Genomic DNA, 24,157 nt, shown 5'->3' on the forward strand with positions numbered 1-24,157 from the left:
TCCTTCTAGAGTTTACATAAGTAAAGAAGACTTTGATGTTTTTCTTTCCATCCTTTGCCAAAGATTTCTCGTAATCTGTCTTCACTTGCATCCTTTTACGTGTAAGTGAAAAAATTCGTGCTAGAAAATACCATCCATAAAAATCATGAAATTAACACTGGTTAAAAGATTTAAAAATATAACCAGTGATAAGAGTTTATTAGACTATCTTATATTTACCATAGGCCTCTGTCTTCTCATAATTTATAAGCATCCCATGCATTTTTCTTCTCTGCCAGAAGTCTCATTAGTTCATATGACATCCATTTAGGTGTAAACCTTGAATAGTATTTTTTAGTTGGAGCAGAAAGGCTCGTAGCTTTTCAAGATTACTTCCTTGAATGCTTCCTATTTAGAATTTGCTGTTGGTAACATCATCAGTTGGTCCCCCTGTATAGAATTTAAAAACTATCTGAGACCACTGTAGTCACCTCGGCGAAAACAAAAACCCTTCCCTTTACCCCTGATGGCAGATAAATCTTTACTCAAATATTGACATCTTTGAGTATATCCCACATCGGTACAATGTGATTACTGCCACGTATTGGTTCTGCAGAATCTTATTGCATGAATAATCACTGCTGATAATCAGATCAAGAGCATTATTCCCCCCCCCCCCTCCTGGTTTCTTCTCAAACATGCCGCTGTAGAAAACAATCATCTATAAAATCCACAAAAGTCTTGCTAGTGTGCGAGTGACTAATCCAGAAGTTCTTGTCTATATCTGGAAAATTAAAAACCTCCATTATAAGACAATCTGATTTACTGGCCCACTCTTTCTCCGTACAGTTGTTTATTGTACTCATCAGAGTCATTTGGCCTATAACACACTTCCACTCTCAATTTTGCTTTCCCAGTGCTTACGTCACACCAAACTGACTCAACATTGCACTGTCCACTCATGTCAACTGGATGCACTTGCTTAGATTTTGTGTGTTTCTTAATTAATAGCATAACCCCCTCCTCCCTTTCTATTCTTTCTATATGACCTAAGAAGTTACTGCTGTGAAATACCCGACTGATTGGTCGGGTATTTCATAGCAAAAACTTCTAAGGTCATATAGTACCAGATCCAACGGACTCAGAAAAGTTAAACTAGCAGTATTTTCTGTGAGTGAAAAATTTTTATTGCTAATAAGTGATAAAACCCATGTTTAGTCTCTAGAGCAAAGTTTCCGGCATCCCCCTCCCCCCATATTTCTCCTTCAACCCATGCACGGTACTAAGTACTATAGGTTTTGATACCTTTCGTGTTTGGGGTTCTCATAAAAAAAAAAAATAAAAAAAAAGATACATTAGGTTACACCTGGTTATATCCTTATGATATACAAGTTGACTTGGCATGGACTCACAATCTGTTGAAAGGTGTCATGTGGCAGTGCTAATGATGCATTACACAATGTATCCAGCAATGCCTACACATTGTAGATAGTTATAGCATTAAATGTACTTTTTCCCATAGGTCTCAAATATGCTTGAATTGAGCTGAGACTGGGAAAGTTAGGTGGCCAGAGAATTTGTCACATTCCAAAAACTAGCTAGAAACCTGCCAGTCCTTGTAGCATGGCACACTGTCTTGTTGATATATGCCAGTGTTGTCTCAACACACTATCATCATGAAGGGGTATACTTAATCAGTAAAAACAGAAAAGTAAGTGTTCCCATTGAGCTATTGATTAACAGCGATCAGGACACCAAGTAAAGCCACAAAAACAGTCCCCACACAATAACACCAATGCTTCCAGCATGCTGAATGCCAACAGTGCATCATGGTGCTGTGGCCCTCATGTTATTTTCTCCAAATGTGGATACACCCATCAGCACAATAGAAATTCACAACTTTTGGTTGGTTTTATTTGAAAAGGTTTGACAAATGTTTTCCACAGCTGCTGCCACTGTTGATGACTATATATCTTTTTATTGCTGCTTTATAATCATTAGGTGGTATTAAGAACCATCTGTTAGTGAGTTTATAAATGTTTTCGTTGCTCGGTCAGCCATTTCATTTCCTGGAGTTCTTGTATACTCTGTAATCAAGCAAAAATTATATTTTTTTCTTATTGTTCTTTGTTAGCAACTAGCTGTCACTGATTTAATAGTTGAAATTGCCTGGGTATTATAGTGCTTGCATTAATCTGAAGGTTTAGGTTTAGTTTTATTGCTACATTAGGAACAAAGGCTATAATGCACCAAGAAAAGCTTATAAAACGTTAAAAAATAAGTTCTGGTAACATTTTAAAGAGGTTATCTCATAATATATAATAGTAAATAGCAGTACAGGTAACCCTCGTATAACACGGTAGTTAGGTTCCTATAAAATGTGTTGTGCGAAACCATATTATATTGGACTAAGAAAAAGTAAAAAAATACACCATTCTAGATTTCTATCTTCTGCTCTCTTTAAAAAATCAGTAATTTGGTTTTGTTTGCTTTTGCTTGATAATATCTTTGTGAATTTCGCTGTATGGAACTAAGGATTTTTGAAGCTCCCTTTTGAACTTTGGGCTCCTTTCACTCAAGAATCTGTATTCCAAAAAAAATAAATATTCCAATCATTCGGCTAACTTTATGCCTTCCCGTATGCTTTTTAGTATAAAATTGGAAGTTTAGAATTTTTGTCTGTGCTATCATTCTCTGAGGCGCCTCCGTAGCCAGGTGGGCAGGAGCAGCAGTGCGTAGCACATGCTTCTTGATTAGTCCGGGGTTCGAGCCCGTGACCACCAAATATGGAGGATGCGGAAAGGTCAGGGAATGACCACCGCATATCCCCGGAGCAACATGGCCTTAGTTGCTAATGCTCCTAAAAAAACCAAACAAACAAACATCATTCTCTGAATCGATTTGCTTTTACCTCCGATGCCATTTCCAACAAATCTGCTTCACCAGCCTCTTTTTCTACCAGTAATTCTTGAACATCTTCAGTAATCATATCTTTTTTTTTTTTTTTAGGAGCATTGGCGACTAAGGCTATATTGCTCTGCATATATTGCTTATAAATTGCATGTGTCCTGAGGTCGATTTTCTGTTTTGATGGACGAAAAACCCAAGTTTCTGGGAGAAAAAGCATTCTACCCTCGCCTGAGCATAAATAACTCAGTCACGTTTTAAAAAAGATCCCCCCCCCCCGGTCATTAACAGGATTCGAAATCAGGTCTTTTCCACTTGGTGTGGGTAGCACAGTTGATAGAATTGTGCTACCCACAAGGGCTTCAGTAGTCATATCATCAAAACTTTCCCCTCCTACCGACATAGCATGTGTTCTACTATCGCACTGATTCGACGATATATTTTGGATGAACTGACTCTGGCCATACATTTTTCCAAGTGCATTTGACATTGACAGTTTTACTTTTTTTGAGCGATAAAGCTATGATTCTATGCCTCCATTACTTCAATAGATTCGGAATCATTTTTTTTCTAAAATCCATTATAATGATTTTCTGATGTAATGAGTTTTAAAGTTGGATATAATGCCCTGATCTAATGGCTGAATGAAAGAAGTTGTATTAACCTAGTAGAACTGTGGTGGTAGAAACATAACTTCTACATCTGGGTAACTTAAATCTTTTGAATGGCCGGGCATGCTATCCAATAGCAATAAAACTGAAATCTAGATTTTTCCACAAGTTCAATAGCACCGAACATAACATGGGGATTTCCCAACAAAATAAAATACAGGAATTTCTCAATAATTTTTTTTTGACTAGCAAGTCAACAGTGGGTATTCAAAAAGAGTGGAAATGTTGAAAAAACATAATAGCAGGGTTTCCCCCACACAAAAGCTCAAAAATACCATTATGCAAGGTTTGCTGAAATTCTCTAACCGTTTTAGAGTGAAACCATGTTATATAAGTACCTTGTTATGCAAGGATTGCTGCAATTTAACAATCGTGTTAGAGCGAACATGTTGTAGAAGTACCGTGTTATAAGGGGGTTGCCTGTATATGGATTAAAAATATGTGCAGTATTTTATATCCATGTATATAAAATAATGCATGATGATTGGGTTGTAAGAATTTAAAAACAGCTGACACATTGTCAGATAAAATCTGACCGAGGTTTATAAGGCTCAGTCAGATGGTTAAAAGTTTTATAAAATGTATTATCATTAAAATCTGTACAGTCAACTGAAATATTTTAAGAGATAAAACTGTGTAAAAACAGTTTTATCTCTCAGGACTTGCACACAAGTGGGTCAGCAGCCCTCAGCAAAAAAGGAATGTGTCAGATGACTGGGTCACATATGGGAGCCAAGAAAACAAAAAAATTCATACTTATGATTCCTACACATACCAGACTGCCATAGTTCAATTATAGGCTTTATCTGATGTAATTAATTTGTATTCATTACATTCCATGATGAGTCTTTCCATTAGAAGTGTATCTTTTTGTATATTATTTGCCTGTGGTCTGTACAGTGGAGCAAAAGGCCATGATTAGCAAAAAATTGCTGATTTGGCTGGAATCAGCCAAAATATTTACCCCAAATGGCGAAGTGGCCAAAAATCCAACAGAAACAGATATCAAATCCATGTTCATAGAGAATATGTATCTTCTGTTGAACCCAGGGCAGGACTGGATGAGAACTTTATCTCAAATATGTAATATACCTGTAATATGCTCAGAAAATCAGAACACAATAACTCCCCGATTAACATAAGGGTTGCATTCCGAGGAACGCTATGCAAGGCGGATTTTACGTAAGTCAGAATTTCTCTAAATAAGCATTTAGAGAAATTCCGCAATTGCAAATATGTGTGCTGAATTTGATAGAAGCAAAAAAGAAATGTTCGATGAACATGTAAATAGAATTATTTATTCAATTTTTTTATCTCATGCACAGGAAAAATCACAAAAGTGTACAAAATTACAAAAATTTCAAAATTATAAAATTACAAAAAGAGAGAGGAGACGGGCATAACATCAGCAAGTTTTACATTATGAGCATCGTTGCCAGAATTACCTCTCCAGCTGATAAGCACGTGAGTGCGGAAGTTGAGTGCTGTGGAGATTTAGAAGAGTTTTTTTCCCCCCCCAACACATCACAAAATTTCTCTGCAGCTGCAGAATTGGGGACTTCACCGCATACTGTTTTGGAAACTAGCATGATGCTTGAACCTATTAAACCACCCATGGTTTGCCACGACTTGGCTTGGGGTTCACCGTACTTATCATTATCTTCATAAATACTTCTTGCTTGAATGGACATTAGATTCAGAGGCACTTGCTTCTGAATCTGATTTTCCATCCATATTATTAATTGCTTTACCAAATTCGATATAGCACCTGAACGCTATATGGTGATCACTGTTGATCTTAAATGCATTGATCCTTTAACATGTTTTTTTATACGTGCTCTGTCCCTTAAAATAGTATTCACTGTTGAAGCAGTGAGACCTAATTCCATGCAATAGAAGACAAACTTTGTCCTGCTTCGTACTTCTTAATCATTTTCATCTTCATTTCTAAATCAATTTTGTTTCGTTTCCTAGCATTGCCAGCACTTGCACTTTCTGTTCGTCTCTTTCCCTTCACCACTGTAATAAGTAAACAGAAATAAAGAGAAGATTCTGAAAATTTATTTGTTTTTTGTATGATTGAAGATTTCAGTGAAGGGGGAACACATTTCACCATAATATCTGTAAAAATGCACACACAATTCCAGTTATCGGGATTATTGCAAATGCAATAAGATTGAGTTTACTACCCGTTTATAGTTAGATGCACTAACAGAAAAACCCAATAAACTGGAAAGTGCAAATTGTTTTTATTGTTTTATGGTCGTGACCTCCAGAAATGTATTTTAGAAAAATATCACAAAGGCGCTCAAAATTGATTCTTATAACAGAACATATGATAACGATGAAAGTGTAGTGCAATTTACATTATAAAAATTATCTTTAAGAGAAATAAACAGCTTAGTTATAGCAAAAATTTCAACTTCCGAGGTCTTGGAACAAATTAATGAAAAAAGAAAAGAAAAAAATTTTATTGGGTACACATTACAATATTTTCATGATACCTCCATTTATTCCTACAGGATGCAAAATATGTTCCCACGATTTTTTTAAGTTTGCACCGGCCGGCAAAAACTTACGTAAAGTCAAGGAGTTCCTGTATATAATGAACAGCTGGTATTAGCATGTATTGATGTGATCTAAGGCTAATCTACAGTGTGCAACACTGCAGTGGCCTTTTCATATTTGAAAAATCGGCCTTTTCGTATTTGAAACAAACAAAGACGAAGAATCGCTCTACTCTTATGGACTTGCATACAGAAGATTCTTTATGATTGGCCTCATCACAGTATGTCCCTGATTTTGAAAGTTTGGCAGATAACATGAAGATACAAACTTCACATAAATTAAAAATTTAAATATGTATGAATTTAAAATAAGAATTCTGAATTATATTTAATTTCAAAATTTATAAACAACATTTTTCAATGTGTGTTGATTAACTTTTTTAACCATGTGCAATGAAATTCTTGAGATGGTAGATCGCGGCACATTTTGAAGAAAAAAAGTAGATCGCATCAAAAATTAAGTAGGGCACCCTTGATGTATAGGATCTGCTGCTGCTGCTGTCTTCCCAGCCACTATATCTGAGTAGATTCTTGCTGCATTCAGTGAATAGATTGTCCAATCAGTATGAAGCAGCAGGAGGAGGAGCTAATCTTATCCACTGCTCAGTCATGGGTAAGAGTCTTGTTCTGAAGTTATACCCAAACTATTTATCAAATACTAAGAGCCCCAAGAATTCTGTCTGGGGTACTACTGAAATGCCATTCTATCCCAGCCGCAATTCAGTTCAGAATGAAGATTACGTTTATTATGTTTACAAATGGAACGCAAAGAGCTGTTGCAGCAAAAACTTAAATCCATTAGCCAGTGCCCAGGAAATGGGGCATTCAATGGCCTTTTTGCAATTTTCTTTCAATAACCCTCATGCTGGGTGATTGAATATATGTTAAAGTCTTCAACACAGAGGGCACTATTTACAGTAGTAGTAGTGGCATGTGATGCAAGAAAGCATGTGTATGAGCTTATGCAGCATCAGCCAAAAAAAAAAAAAAAATCACGCCATTCCCTCCAAATGCCTGTGCAGTTCCTCCTTAAATTTATTTAACCTATCAACTTCCACAACGACAGATGGAAGTTTGTTCCAGCAATTAACTACCCGCTAGCTAAAGGCAAATTTCTGCACATCTATTCTACATCTGTCTTTTCTTAATTTGAAGTTATGCACCCTTAGGTTCGTAATCTGAACAAGTGGAAGGATCCCATCATAATTCAGCGTGCTCAACCCATTCAAGGCCTTATACACCTCACAGATCACCGCGCAGGTGCCTAGTCTCCAGCCACTGCAATTTGCAGAACTTAAGCCTCTCTTGGTAAGAGGATCCCTTCATTCCCTTCACCAATCTTGTTGCCCTTCTCTGTACACGTTCAAGTAAATCTACATCCTTCCTAAAATGAGGCCTCCAGACCTGTACGCAGTACTCAAGGCGTGGCCTGACCATTGCCTTATACAGAGAGATAATCACCTCCTTTTCCCTGCTAGCAAAATTCCTATATATCATTGACAAAACCCCGTGACCTGCCCTGGCAGCCTGTCTGCATTGCTCAGAAAACTTCATATCTGCCTGCACAATTACTCCCAGGTCTTTTTCATTTTCTACCACCTTAAGTGTAGTACCACACAGTAGGTACATTTCTCTGGGGTTACTTCTACCCATATGCAGTACTTTGCATTTGTCAAGGTTAAACTTCAGTTGCCACTTCTTAGCCCATCTGCCCAAATTATCTAGATCCTGTTGCAGTAGCACACTGCCATTGCTGTCATTAACAACCCTGCCGACCTTTGTATCATCTGCAAACTTCGACATTAAGCCTGATATACCTTCATCAATATCATTGATAAATATACAAAACAACAGTGGACCTAACACCGAACCCTGTGGGACTCCACTAATAACATTAGTCTATGAAGAGCAGCACCCATTGATTACCACCCTCTGTCTTCTCCCACTTAACCATCCTTTTATCCATTGTAGCAACTTACCCTTAATACCATTCTGCTCCAATTTGCACAATAGTCTTTCATGTGCAACAGTGTCAAAAGCTTTCCTGAAATCCAAATATATGATATCAAAATTATTTTTTCATCCAGTTCCTTTGCAACCACATCATAATATCCTATTAAATTTGTCAGACAAGACTTTCCCTTAACAAACCATGCTGTGTCTGAATTATTGCTGCAGTCTTGTCTAGATGATCCTGCAATGCATCTTTAACCAGTGACTCCATTATTTTACCCGGAACAGAAGTTAAACTAATTGGTATGTAATTACTCGTGTCACCCTTCGATCCCCCTTTGTGAATTGGGGATACATTTGCACATCTCCAGTCCGTGGGAACCTCCCGAGTCCAAGGATGCTCTCATAATTAGAGTTTGCTTAGTTGCTTTGCCGCCTCCTTTAATATAACTGGATAGATCCCATCCACCCCAGGTGCTTTTCTTATGTTTAACTTCAACAATTTCTCCTCCACTTTGCTCTCAGTTATTACAAAATCATTAAGCACCCTGCTACAATTTGATAACCTTCTGCCATTTTCAAACTGTAATAATTCCTCATGTGTGAATGTAGATGCAAAATACTCATTCAGTTTGTTTGCTATCTGAGTAGGATCATCAACAGTCGAACTATCGATGTCAAGTGGACCAATCAGATTCATCCCCTTCCTTTTAGAGTTTATATAAGTAAAGAAATCCTTGCTGTTTTTCTTAGCATCTTTTGCCAAAGATTTCTCATAATCTGCCTTCGCCTGCCTAACCTCCTTTGTCACCTGATTACAGACTAGCTTATATCTGCCATAGGCTTCTGAGTCGCTTGATAATTTATATGATTCCCATGCATTTTTCTTCTCTGTTACGAGTCTCATTAGTTCATTTGATAACCATTTAGCCTAAACCTCGAACAATATTTCTTAATAGGTATGAAATTTTTAGTAGCTTCCACGATTAATTCCTTGAATGCTTCCCACTTAGAATTTACTTTGGTAACATCGTCAGTTTATCCCACTGTACAGAATTTAAAAACTTTCTGAGACCACTGTACTCACCTTTATGGAAGCAAAAGCCCTTTTCTTTACCCCTGATGGTAATTATATCTTTAAGTAAATCCCACATCAGTACACTGTGATCACTAGCACCTAGTGGTTCCTTTATCTGCAAATTCTTAATACACGAATGATCACTGCTGATAACCAGATCAAGAGTATTACTTTCTCTGGTTGCCTCTCGAACATGCTGCTGCAGAAAACAATCATCCAATAAATCCACAAAAGTCTGACTAGTGTGTGAGTGCCCAACCCACAAGTTCCAGGCAATATCTGGGAAGTTAAAATCTTTCCAGTCTAAATGGCCCAAATTGGACCTGTTTCTTCAGAAGCAATACTGCATGCTAGAGAGAAGGTCATTTAATTTTAAACACGACATAAGACAAGCATTCGCCATTCTCTCAAGGATTTCTCACAAACAGCTACTCTGCGATTTCTAAACAAAAAAAATATATTTACTATAAAAAAATTTGACACTTCTGACAAACGAAATAAAATTTGTCTTTTTGCAGTGTGATGGAACACAACAATACACACTAAAACTAACTAAACATTTGTTCTCTTTCTACTGTTAGTTTTGAGCAGCAGGTGTGAAGACAGTGGGGGTTGCGTGATAATAGGTATATTCATCTCCCAATCACGACTTATAATGCCACTTCTTGTCGCTTATTTAAAACTAGCAAAACATCTGTTTATATCTAATACCAGTTCTGTTTATTACATGAATTTTATGATTTCCAGTGGATTTTTTTTTTTTTTTTTTTTACTTTGGAGTCTTCAAGTGTCCCGGTTAATCTGCTTCCCAGTTAATCGAGTCTGCTATAGTTGAAGTTTTTAGACAAACTGAAGTTTGTACATTGGCATCATTACTGTAACATGACGAGCCAAATGGTCAGGAGTGAGAGTGCAGTAGCATGCACTCTTTGAGTGGACCGGAGTTCAAGGCCATGACTGCTAAATAAATTAATGTTTGCAATGATAAATAATTTATTGTAAACTCCTCTGACATGGTGGTTGTACCAAGAATAAACAAGGACTTTTTTCTTCTTTTCTTTTTTTTTTTTTTAAATCTAATACTGTGAAATCCTTCACAATGAGTGGTTTCTTTTTCTAATTCAAATAAGGAATGATTCCCCATTAGATAACACTACAACAATGATGCCAATGTACAAACTTTCAGCTGTCAAAAAAATTTAACCACGTAGTAATGATGCAAATGCACTAACTAATGTCATAGTTTGAATTTTACATAGTTTGGGGTTTTCTGCCCTAAAATATTATTTGTCTAAGAAGCACACCTTTTGGTGTCTCTCACAGTGTGTAAATAAGTCACAACTGGGTTATCACCGTCTATACCACTGGATACCTACCTGCTCACTGATGAGTAGCCAAACAGCTTCAAAACAGTGCTGTCTGGGTGACTGTACTCAAATGGAAATAAGTAACAGTAGTCTTCTCCACTGGGGAAGCATTACTTATTTGAAGTATAAGAAAGGAAACTCATTGTAAAGGATTTCACAATGTGATGTGTTACAATAATGATGCTAATGTACAAACTTCGGTTTGTCTAAAACATTTACGTGTAATGTCTAAAACATTTAATGTACAAACGTACAGGGTACACTGGGTGTGTACCCTGTACCATGAAAGAAATTTAATGTGAAAACATCTCTGATGAAAATCAAAACCGTTTTAAAAATCGAACAAATTGAGAACCGAAGTCATGAACGGAGTCACAAAGTCAGTCTTAGGCCCATTGGAAATATATGTACAGCGGAGTACTTGTTACCCAATGGCCAAGTGATACAACGATTGTCTATATTTCTCCTAACAGTGATATGCAGGATATATTTGACTTCATTCACTTCGCTTTCCTCCCGTACTCAATTCAAGGTGCGGGACTGTTAAAGAAAGATTTACATAAAATACCCATGATCATAAGTGGCGATTTCAACATTAACTTAGGACTGGAAGAAAGTAAACTGTTAATTACTTTCCTGCAAGAAATGTTACATCTCACAATAAACACTAATCCCTCAATTTCTACTACAAGATTGGGTACATCAATTGACGCTGTTTTTAAGAGGTTTTTAGATACGTTGCCGTCGCAAATATGCGTCTCTTACTTTAGTTATCATAAATCCATTGTATCTTGTCTTCGAGCTGAAATTATGGAAATTTGTGAAATGAATAAAATATTTACAATACAAAAGCTCTTATTTCATAATCAAGATATACAAATCAAAATACCTAAAAGAAATGCAAAGATTAGTAACCTTAACGGAATTGATGTAATTTGGCGTCATTTCTGTTTAGTCAGTGCCACCAAAGATGTTTTAACATCAAAAATTCAACCGTGTAGTAATGTTACAAATGCACTAATGTCTTAGCAGTAATACTACATAATCATGATTGGGTAATGTACAACTGCAAAATGCAATGGCATTGGCAGATTCATCAGTCATTAACATTAAAATCATAAGGTATCAATGCAGTTCTGTGAATAAATTTTGATTTAACAGTAATCAATACACATATAGAATTTCAAATATGTGAATATATACATATGATTGAATAAGTAGGCTTTCCCCAAATGGTTTCTGAGAGTTTCATGCATTGTTAACTACTGTTAAAAAGAAAATGGTTTTTTTTTGGGGGGGGAGAACAATACACAGTGTTTATGACCTTTAATCACATTATCCTCCACTGAACCGTAGGTAAAATATATCAATTTCATTGCTGCCAAAACAAATTAAATATTTTAACCTGGAACCAGGACCTAAAGTTCTCAGAGAAGCATTATTTCTGTGTGAAACGAGTCTTCAAAAGCTAGTACTGTTAACACCATACTATATGCCAGCATGCAGGCTTAGATCAGTTATTCAAGATTTTCACCTGGATGAAGTCAACAGGTAGTTAACACAGCTGAACAGTGCCACCAGTTTTCTGACAATCCCAAACACAAAACACTGCTGAGGACAATTGTATTCTGATACAGTATTAGTAAAATAATAAGAGGAGTTTACCTCAATATAGTACGTAGAACACTTCTGTATGATACCCTCCAGAAATTAAAACAGAAAAAACAAAAAATTTGACAACTTACCGGTACATTAGAATAAAATTTAAATAATTAAATAATCAATTTAACACAATTCAAATCAATTTAAAACAATTAAAAGAATCTAACAAAAATATTAAAAACGATTTTCCTTCCTGAAGCTGACAACGCTTTTCGACTGTATGTCGTGATCACAGGAATGAAAATTACCAAATCGGGTTAAACCTGAAACTTAAATAGTGATTATTTGTCTTCGTGCATGCGCGTAAAGGTCCATGCATCGGAGATCAAATATGGCCGCCGAACATTAACAGCATTCTCGTGTAATTTAATTTCAACGGTTTCTGCAATTAATAGTCGCGTATAATTACATTGAACGTTAAGTATTTTGGCCTCGTTAAATAAAAAAGTGTTTTTCGTTAATGACATGAAAGGCTAATTCTGACGGTGCTGAACGAGAAGCATGAACTGAGGCTTCATGTTGATTTACACGAATATTAAGAGAAAATCGTGTCGAACCTTGGTAAGACGAGTCGCAATCACCGCAAGAAATGTTGTATACCAGATCATTAATTTGTGTTGCGAACGCGGAAAGAACCGAGCGATTGTTCAGTATAGTGTGTAACTTCCGTATTGGCCTAGCTACAATTTTAACTTCGGTATCTTTAAAGAATCTGTTAAGCTGTTTGTGCCACTGTTCAACATATGGGACAGAAATAAAGTATTTTTTGATATTACTATTGTTGATTGGTGTAGTATTTTGTATCCTATCCTTAGCCTGTACCCTTTTCGGTTTATTGTGGGAATGGAATAACCCCTGTTTAAGAATCTGCTAGTTAATATTTGTATTTCTGAGTCCAAAGCAGATTCCGTCGTTGAATATTTATAGGCATTTAGAAATTGATTAAAGATAATCGATCTTTTGTAGGTGAACGGGTGATAGCTATTATAATGTAGAAGCATACCGGTGTTTGTAGGTTTTCGATAGATGCTAAATTGTATTTTATTCGAGTCCCAGGTAAGCGTGAAATTTAGAAAGTTTAATGACTTTGTATCCGTATCCTCCCATTCCAATGTAAATTTGAGTCTAGAATGAATTCACCTGTTTTATTAAACGAATGTAAAATGTCTTGGATAGTACTACTATCGGTAATAACTAGAACATCGTCTAAATACCTCCCATAGTATGTGATACGGGGTCGAAAAGGTGTCAAATGTATCTGCTCAAACGTTGAGAGATAGATCTCTGACATTAAACCACTCAGGCTCAAACCCATTGGTAATCCAAAAATTTGTTTGTACACCTTGTCTCGAAAGGTGATGTAGTTAGCCTCAACTAACAGTTTAATTAAGTGAAAAATTTCCTTAATAGGTAGCTTTGTATAATTAATCGGTGTCAAGTTTTTAGTTAACATATCCCAAATAATATCTAATGTGTATTCAACGTTTACATTTGTATATAACGAGGTAACATCTAGTGAGAATAAATAGTCATTGTCGCCGAGTCTACAGTCTTTAAGATTATTAAATAATGTATTGTAATTCTTAATCCCAAATTGTATTACCTGTCTAAAGGGTTTTATAATGTTATATTTACTAATATTATTATCAACGTAGAGCATATTGAGTATTACAGCTCTGATTCATACTATCTAATTCTGATACAGTAAACAGGTGAATTAGAAAGAACTTTCTAACATTCAGCAACTCCATCTTATTCAAATTCAGTTTTTTTTTTTTTTAGAATCTCTTGTATAAGGTATATACTAGAAGAGCATCTTGTATATATACTAGATATATTCTAGTATACATAGAGGTAGTTGCCGACTTTACGAATTAATTCATTCTTAGCGTGCGCTCATAAAGCGAAAACTCGTAAAGCGGGAATTTATTTCCCATAGACAATGCTAAAAACAGGGGTTATGTTCTCAACAATGAAATTAGTTAGCTAATTAGTTTATGTTTAAACAATGATTGATTTATCCATAGAAATGAAAACGTAGCCTGTAAAATCAAGCAAATTATAACAATAAAGATATTATTTATGACTTACAAATGTTAAAGAATGTTTATTCTTCATCATCAACTAAATGCACACTCGATCACTCATTGTTGGCTCGGCACTCGTTGGTTTATTGCACAAGGAGTCATCTTCTTCAGAAATGCTTCAAGAAGTGTTTGTTTCCAAGATAATCTCTTTTCTTTATAAATTTCATGACAGCATTCATAAGCATTTTTTAACGGCATGCACAAATTGCAACTAACACGATTTGCACGGAGTATCAAGTTTACAAAGCTTTAAAAAAAAAAAAATCTGAAACTTTATTTATGTTTTTTATAGGATTGAAGATTTCAGTGAAGAGGAAACACATTCCACCATAATAACAAAAAAACCACACATTTTCAGTTTTCGAGATTATCGCAAATGCATTAAGATCCACTTTACTTCCCATTTATAATTAGATGCATTAAGATCGACTTTACTACCCATTTATAATTAGATGCACTAACAGAAAAAGCACAATAAACTGGAAAGTGCAAATTGTTTTTATTGTTTTGTGGTCGTGACCTCCAGAAATGTGCTTTATAAAAATATCAACAAAGCCATTCAAAAGTGATTCTTATAACAGAACATATGATAACGATGAAAGTGTAGTGCATTTTAACGATTTGAATTGGTAACTAATACAATTTACATTATAAAATGACCTTTTAGAGAGATAAATAGCTTAGTTATATAGTGAAAATTTCAACTTCCAAGGTCTTGGAATGAATAACCAAAACACAATGTGTTACTGGGTTCACATTACGATATTTTCACAATACGATAGTGTCTCTGGAATGGATTAATATCGTAAAGCAGGGTATACTGTACTGTATAGCTACATGCACAGTTTGAAATGCGCTATTTATAAATGTTTAACATTCATTTTTTGCAATTAATGTTCATATTTTCGATTTTGTTGATACTTAAAAAAAAAAAAACTCGTAAAGCAGGAACTGCCTGTACTTGTACATATACTAAAAGAGCACCTCAATTTTATAATCACTGGGCTATGAACAGAAACAGTACAGAACACATCTCAGTCATCCATATCAGCTTTCAGGTTTTAGTATTTTTAATTCACAGTCATTTAACTCAAGCTACTGAACACCTTATCAACTATATAAAGTAATATAAATTAATTTCCTATTGGTCCTCCTTGCCATTAGGAAGAGTTGGTAAAATGCTGTAAGTTTTTAAACAATATATTGTGAGAACACTGTGAAAAAATATACAGAAGTTTCTCAATTCTAAATATTTAGAAAGTAAAATATAAAAGTTAATTGGCCACTGCCAATGTAAATATCACTTTGAACCATGTCGACCAGTAAGGAATTTTGTGAATAAAACCAGAGCATTATTCTTGAATAAAGGTTATGAGTGCATAATTGTAATGTTTCTTGTTTCTTTTTTGTTCTTTTTTTTAAAGAAATACATACATAATGGTACAGTAACCAGGAATTGTGTAATATTATTACTACTGTACTAGCTTATAATATAGCAGGAGTGGCCAACTTAATTTGTGATGCCATCTACTTTTTTCCTTCAAAATGTGCCATGATCTACCTCTACCATCTCAAAAATTTCATTGCACAAGGTGCACAAATCGAGGAATGACTGTATATTTAAAATTCGTCATGATCAACCGAAATTAAATCCACAATCGACTCGTTGGCCACCCCTGTAATATAGAATTAGTTTGGTAGAAGTGTAGTATCCAGGTATAGCCATAGGACTAATTAATTATTTTATTTATTTATTATTTTTTTTTTTTTTCAGTGAAATTATCTTGGACTAAAGCAGCAGAACAATGAGGATGTCTTAGCTAAGGTGTGTGTTTGTGATTTTATGAGGGCGTTCTCTAAAAATCAAGGTTTTATCGATTTGTATTTTGTGCTATGTATGCAGACCTGGCTGCAGCTGGACATAATGTCCCAGACGTGGGCGTCAGCAGAATATTTTGAAAGGTGGTAAAATTTTTGTTCACCAAATTTTCGAATACATGCAATATTTTAATTAAGTTTGGCTGATTTACATGTACAGTCGAGCCAACATTTTGTGATCAGTGGGAGAAAGTACTTCATTTTGAAAGAAAGGATTTGTATTGTTTTAATGTTTCACTAAATTAATGACAATATTAAAAATTGCGTATTACTTCAAAATTCAAAGGTGGTGCACTTGCACCACCTTACAACCATGCTGCCAGTACCCATGGTCCCTCTATGTGTGCTATGCACAGGGATGGTAAGGAAATTAAATAGAAATTTTGAGTTTTGTTGAACCAGTTTGAGTGGTTGAAGAAAAGTGTGTCACTGCCTTACAACGAATTAAATCAGGGGACTCATCAAGCACTCAGCTGCCAACTTAGCATTTAAGCCTATCCTCGTGCATCCAGCTGCATGGCAGAATCACCATAAGCAGAATGCACTGGTAGCACAGGAGGTAGTTATTCTTGATGATTCCATTGTCAAGGAAGTGGGGAATATCTTATGCAGTAAGAATTGGTGGAATAAGGAATTGGACCAGAGGCAAAAGCTGGTAATGTAAAACAACTGTCATCTAAGGGCACAAAATGCATTCTACATGTTGATACTACTGATATTAAGCATAAGTATTCTGGCACTTCACTTAGCAAGTAAAAGGTGATATTGACAAAAGGCCACAAATTAAAACAACCATTCTTAGAGAGACTGTTCTTGAGTAGAGTGCAATAAAAGATGCACTGGAGCTTTTGTTTTAAACAGAGACATTTTGTTTGGCATTTAACACTGCATGAGTCAAAAAGTCTTCTACCTGATGATTGGTCATGTTAGGATCATTATATCCTGTAGGTTTTGGAGAGATCATTTTGCTCCCTTTGGCCTTGGAAAGATGACTTTTCTTCCCAGGTTTCCACCCCTGCTACAAGAAGGCAGGAGCAGTGACATAAGGGTACCAAGTGGCTGAGTTAGTTTGTTTAGTACTGTTAAAAAAGAAACAAAAAAGTGAATTTCCCTTCTTTAAAAAAACACTCTGCCTTACTTCTTGTAGTATTACAAAAGAGCTATGCTATATAGCTAAATAAGGAAAACTGTATTTAAAACCAAAAAGAACTATTCAATTTGCACCACTATGGAAATCACTTTGAATCACTTGTTCACTAATAATCACTTGGCACCTGGGGCCATGATGAAAGTCTTGCCAATTAATTCAGTCCGGAAAAAACTGTGAAAGGCTCATGGAATGGAGCCTTCTTCAGCATAGCCATTGTTGGTAAATAGATGGGATTGTTTTTATAGAGATGGTATATGCTTGAATAGAATGCAAGAATATTTTCTAACAATACTGATACCATCAAGGCAGTGCTAGGTGGGTCAGAAAAACTGTTAGTTAGGGGAGATATGGGGACTAATAATTTAATGGTAGCTATAAGCAGAAGTGAAATTGATTCTTGCACTGATTGTTTTTCCATACAGTAGCAGGTGACTCCATAGCTGAGTGGTCAGGAGCGGGAGTGTGGTAGCATAAGCTCTTTGAATAGACCAGGATTCAAGCCCCTGACTGCTAAATACAGTCGATCTGACAACCTGCACTGGACCAGCATGGCAGATTATGGTCCCCTCAATATGAATCATTGAGGAGGCTTCCATCCTGCAGTGGATTGCAGTTTTTTATACAGCAGCAGTAACCTGAAAAGAAGCTAGAAATTATAAGGCCTGATAAATGTCCATATGAGACTGGCATTTACATGGGCTGTGTAAGAGTAACTAAAAATACAAGCAAGTACACATTTACTTGCTTACACATAAATACTAGGAGTACAGTAAATAAGTCTGATGAGTTTGAAGTATCGATTAAGTGATCAAATGCTGACATTGCTAGTATAAAAAAAAATGTTGTTACTCTGTAAAACTCATTCTGATTTTTTTTTTATCCATGCTATCACTGGTCCCCACCCCACCATTATGGAATGCAAAATTTGAATATGGTGATTATAATGTGCACAGAAAAGAGTCATGCCAGAGGTGGAGAGGGTGCAATACTAGTCAGTCTGGTGTGCCAGTAAGAGTGTGTAATAGGCCAAATGAACATGCTATTTAAAATCAACAACTGTACAGACAAATGAGAGTAAGGCAGCAAATTGAATGTCTTATCATGGAAGAATTTTAACTTTCCAGATACTGACTAGAACTTGTGGGTTGGTAGCTCTCTCGGAAGCAAAATATTTGAGTTGTTGAGATGACTGCTTTCTACACCTTCCTGCTATCTGGTATGAAAGCGACAAGAGTAAAAATTAATATTCTTAATTAGATTATCAGCAGTTAATTTGATTTGGATTTTATTGGCACATCAGCAACACACCACTCGCTGGCTAAAGGCAAACTTCTACTCAACTGTTCTGCAACCATCCTTCCTAAGTTTGAATTTGTGTGTGTGTGTGTGTGTGTGTGTGTGTGTGTGTGTGTGTGTGTGTGTGTGTGTGTGTGTGTGTGTGTGTGTGTGTGTGTGTGTGTGTGTGTGCATGTGTGTGTGAGCAAGAAAAGAATACCATCAGCACTAAGCTTGTTTAATCCATTCGAAGCCTTAATTCCTTGTAGGTGCCTAGTCTCCAGACGCTGCAATTTGCCTGCTTTGGCAAAACCACCCTTTCATTCCCTTCACCAATCTCACCCTTCTCTCTCCACCCTTTCGCAGACCTATATCCTTTCTAAAATGAGGTATACTTGTATGAAGTATCAAGACTCGCTTCACCAATCTTGTTGCCCTTCTCTGCATCGTTTCTAGCAGTCCAACCTCATTTCCAGCAGATCCTTCCCAAAGTGAAGCCTCCAGACCTGTATGCAGTACTTAAGATGCACTCTAACCATTGCCTTATACAATCAGATAATCACTTCCTTATCCCTGCTAGAAAAGTTCCTATATATCATAGATAATTTTACTTTTAGTATTGATAACAAATCCCTCTGCTTTTTTTCTCTCTCTCTCTCGCTTTCTTCTTGTTGACTTTGTAAACACACAATTTGCACATAATCAATTATGAAAATGCCATAATTGATTATTTCAATTATGATTCTTGATTATGCTCATTACTAGTCAGAACTTGATAAGGCAGCCAATACTTGAATTTAGACACAAATTTCTGCAGACTCTTTATAGAAAACACATGTGAAGGAAAGGTTTTCCAGAGAACAGAAGTAGAAGGAATAATTGAGGAAGAGAAAAAGTTGGTTCTGTGAGTTTCCAGTTGGACAGTAAATGGATGCTAACTGGTTGCAGCACATATTTGGACTAGTTTGGAAGGGGGTGGTTATTACAGATGCCAAGTCAAAAGTACAGTACCAATGGAAATATCAATAGAAGAGTTGTGCAGTAGAAACTGAATGTCTATGAGACAAAGAGTGGAGAGACTTTGTAAGAGACGGGTCATTAATTACCTGAATGGTATCCAGAAGCTTGAGACAAGTTGTTTCCAACCAATATGGAAATATTTCTTGGTAAGGAAGATTTGGACAGAGCAACAATACAGCAATATTTGTGATATGCTTATGGAGGGGGGAAAGAGTTGTGAACTTTTTATATAAGAAGAAAATGAAACTGAAGATAAGGATGCAAATTGCAATATGCTGCATTCTTTTCTTGAACAGTCTCGCAAATTTCCTGAAAAATCAAAAATTTAGATAAAGACAAGACTTTAGAGTTGAATGTGGAATAAAAGATTTCATGTTAAAGAGAAAGAGTTGTGAACTTTTTATATAAGAAGAAAATGAAACTGAAGATAAGGATGCAAATTGCAATATGCTGCATTCTTTTCTTGAACAGTCTCGCAAATTTCCTGAAAAATCAAAAATTTAGATAAAGACAAGACTTTAGAGTTGAATGTGGAATAAAAGATTTCATGTTAAAGAATCATTTAGCTGATGCAATAGGAGCAAACAATAGGATTATATAGATTTAAAACAGTAATCTGACCAAGGAAAGGTTGAACAGAAATTATGCAAATCGTTGCATTATTGGATGATTATTTTCTGCAGCAGCATGTTCGAGAGGCAACCAGAGAAGGTAATACTCTTGATCTGGTTATCAACAGTAATTATTCGTGTATATAGAATTTGCAAATAAAGGAACCACTAGGTGGCAGTGATCACAGTGTACTGATGTGGAATTTACTTAAAAGATATAATTACTATCAGTGGCAAAGGAAAGGGTTTTTGCTTCCATAAAGGTGAATACAGTGATTTTAGACAGTTTTGAAATTCTGTACAGTGGGACAAACTAATGATGTTACCAACAGCAAATTCTAAGTGGGAAGCATTCAAGGAACTAATACAGAGGCTACTAGGTTTTTCATACCGATTAAGAAATATTGTTAAACATTTAGGCCTAAATAGAAGTCAGATGAACTAACGAGCCTCACAGCAGAGAAGAAAAATGCATGGGATGCAAATAAATTATCAAGTGACACAGAAGCCTATGGCAGATATAAGCTAGTCTATATTCAAGTCACAAAGGAGGTTAGGTAAGCGAAGGCAGATTATGAGAAAGCTTTGGAAAAGGATGCTAAGAAAAACAGCAAGGGCTTCTTTACTTATATAAACTCTAGAAGAAAGAGACTGAATCAGATTGCACCACTTGATATCAATGGTTCGACTGTTGATGATAATGCTAAGATAGCTGACAAACAATGAGTATTTTGCATGTACATTCACACATGACAAATTCTGTAGGGAAGTGGAGGACAGAAGCTTATTAAACTCTAACAGGGAGCTTAATGATTTTGTAATAACAGAGAGCAAAGTGGAGCAGTGCTTATGTCACACCAGACTGACTCAACAGTGCACTGTTCATCTATATCAACTGGATGCACTTCTTTTGATTTTATGTTTTTCTTAATGAACAGCATAACACCTCCTCCCTTCCTATCCTTTCTGTACACATTGTACTCCCCAAATTCCAGTTCTGCATTCCTTATATCTGTGTGACACCACGTCTCTGCTATCCCAACAATATCCACCTATGATGTCTTGACCAACACTTCAAATTCATCAAATTTATTTACTATACTTCTAGCATTGGTATACATGCAAGTATACATGTATCTATCCTTATTATTAGTTACATTAACACATCCTATATACCCACCTGTTTCACGATGACTGCCATCAGTCCCCGAAACCCCCAGCACCCCTCGCTCCAGGTCGTTACTTATTCTAATAGAAGCTGTGCAAGAATCACCTTCACCTCTGCCTGCAGCTACTTTTAACCTTTTAGTCTGTGAATCCCCCCCCCTAGCTAGCAGTTTTCCAACCCACCTAACACTGCCTCGATAGCATCAGCAAATATTCTTGCACCCTTTCTATTTAAGTGTATCCCATCCCTGTAGAAGCAGTCTCTCCTGTTGTAGATGAGACAAAGGTTGGCAGGTTTGTTCATGACAGTAATGGCAGTGTGCTACTGAAACAAGATCTAGAAAAGTTGGACAGATAGGCTGAGAAGTTGCAGCTGAGGTTTAACATTGACAAATGCAAAGTACTGCATACGGGTAAAAGAATCCCAGAGAAATGTACCAACTGTGTGGTACTACATTTAGGGTGGTAGAAAATGAAAAAGATCTGAGAGTAATTGTGCAATCAGATATGAAGAGTTCTCAGCAATGCAGACAGGCTGCCAGAGCAGGTAATGGGGGTATTGTCAATGACATACAGGAATTTTGCTAGTAGAGAAAAGGAGGTGATTATCCCTTTGTATAAGGCAATGGTAAGGCCACTTCAGTACTGCACACAGGTCTGGAGGCCTCATTTTAGGAAGGATGTTGAGTTGCTTGAACGAGTATAGAAATGAGCAACAAGATTGGTGAAGGGCAAAAAGGGGTCCTCTTACCAAGAAAGTCTTAAGCTCTGCAAATTGCAGTAGCTAGAGACTAGGCACCTGCAAGGTGATCTGATTGAGGTGTATAAGGCCTTGAATGGGTTGAGCACGCTGAATTCTGATGGGATTCTTCCGTTTGCTCAGATAACAAAACTGAAGGAGCATAAATTCAAAAAAAAATTGAAGAAAGACAGTTGTAGAATAGTTGTGCAGAAATTTGCCTTTAGCCAAAAAAGGTAAAGGTAAACTGCAGGATGGAAACCTCCTCAATGATTGGACCACAATCTGCCACGCTGGTCCAGTGCTGATTGGCAGGTCGACCGTATTTAGCAGTCAGGGGCTTGAACCCCGATCTACTTGAAGAGCTTATGCTACCACACTCCCGCTCATGACAACTCGGCTATGGAGGCCTTTAGCCAGCAAGTGGCTAATTGCTGGAACAATCTTCCATCTGTCGCTGTGGAAGTTGATAGCTTAAATAAATTCAAGGAGGAAATTGACAAACTTTTAGAAGTAATGGATGTGTGAAATTGGTTTTTTTTTTTCCCCCATATGATGCTATAGGGTCATAAGCTTGCTTTCTTGCATCGCATGCCTCCATTACTACTACTACTATTTCGCTTTCTTGTGATGAAAATAAACTAACACTATTTGTGATCAGACATGACTTGAGGCCCACTAACATAGACTGCTTGCTTTGCAGAGTTGTTGTTGAAGAAGATGGTGGCGGTTAGGACTATATGGTATTCTGGTAGGTAAAGGCACAAGTTGTGTAATATCATTGGTAATTGCAAAAGCCTCGGTATCCTGAACAGTGAAGTCAGTGTAACTGGAAAACTGATGCTAACTAGAGACATGAGCATTTAAATTAACAAGATAAATTACCTTGCTGTGCTTGTTAAGAAAGTTATGGTTCAGAAAAATTAGCTTAAAAAATAAAATTAAAAAAAAATGAGGCCAGAGCATCCTGAGTGATTTGTAGAGTGGGGAAATGAGAGAGGCAACAGATGAATTTTACAAAATGGGATAAAAAGATTTTTAACCTGAGGAAATTCTAGGTCAGGAATTATCTGTCAGGAAATATCAAAAGGATTTAAAGCTAGCACATATGATTAAACAAATAAAACTCACCTGAAGAAACCCTCTAACTTGAGTAACCACATTTCTAAATACAAATTCATCTTTATCAGATTCAAACCAACCCAGTTTGGTAATTCTTGAAAATAGTTGTACTAATGCCTGAGTGACAAATGTTGCAAGTTTTGGTCTTGTAGCCAAGTAGTTCAAAATATAGTTTCCTGATAAAAACAAAAATAAAACACTAAATTTTACTGCATATTTTTATTAAAAAATTCAGAGCTACAGGGCTCAATATTTTTATGAGGGAATTAAGCCTTTAATATCCATTTTGCATCATTAACAAGAGACTAATTTTCCTTATTTATCTAATTAAATTATTCACTTTGATACACAAAGAATAATAATTATTTTGTGTACATCAAAATCAAAATGCAACAAAACACAAAGGACTTGTAATGTTTTACATTTTCTTAAAAATTAAGTTTTCCATAAAGATTGTTCATTACATTAAACATGCAGTAAAACAAAATATGATGAAGTACGGTAATTAAAACTCTTTTACAAATATGGGAAATGTGACATGGATCTGACACGACACAAACATTTAGAAAAACCATGAGTCATTGAATATGGGAATAATCTGTTCACTGGTGTCAGCCTATTTCATTTCTTATTCAAATTGGCAGTTTCAGTATAAGAATTCAAAAGGCTTGAAAATTTGGTCATATTAATGATATTTGTTCACTAGTCCCAGCAAAACCCCAATACTAGCAAACTTGAGTTCCTCAGTCACGTCATCATATAAAATGAATGTGTCAGTATTTCCTGACACATTCAGAGAAAAAAAAATTGTTTAACAATGTATTCAAAAATAGAAACTTCAAGGAAACAGTGCACGGCATGTAATGAAAATTGCATGTTTGTAAAATTACCCTAAGCCTGAAATGTATATTTATGAATGTGTGA

The 24,157-nt window shown here is 36.0% G+C and overlaps 1 protein-coding gene across 1 annotated transcript in view; it reads right to left on the bottom strand.

The window, feature by feature from the left end:
- The window catches only part of Ranbp16 (Ran-binding protein 16), a 902,587-nt gene that overhangs the window by 749,889 nt on the left and 128,541 nt on the right, over window positions 1-24,157 (bottom strand). The window contains exon 4 of the mRNA XM_090384993.1: window positions 23,243-23,409. Coding sequence (XP_090241119.1) covers window positions 23,243-23,409 — 167 coding nt within the window. The remainder of the gene's footprint in view (window positions 1-23,242; window positions 23,410-24,157) is intronic.

This window comes from Mastigoproctus giganteus, chromosome 11 (assembly GCF_048544385.1).
Source record: "Mastigoproctus giganteus isolate SK-2022 chromosome 11, ASM4854438v1, whole genome shotgun sequence".
Classification (NCBI taxonomy): Eukaryota; Metazoa; Arthropoda; class Arachnida; order Uropygi; family Thelyphonidae; genus Mastigoproctus; species Mastigoproctus giganteus.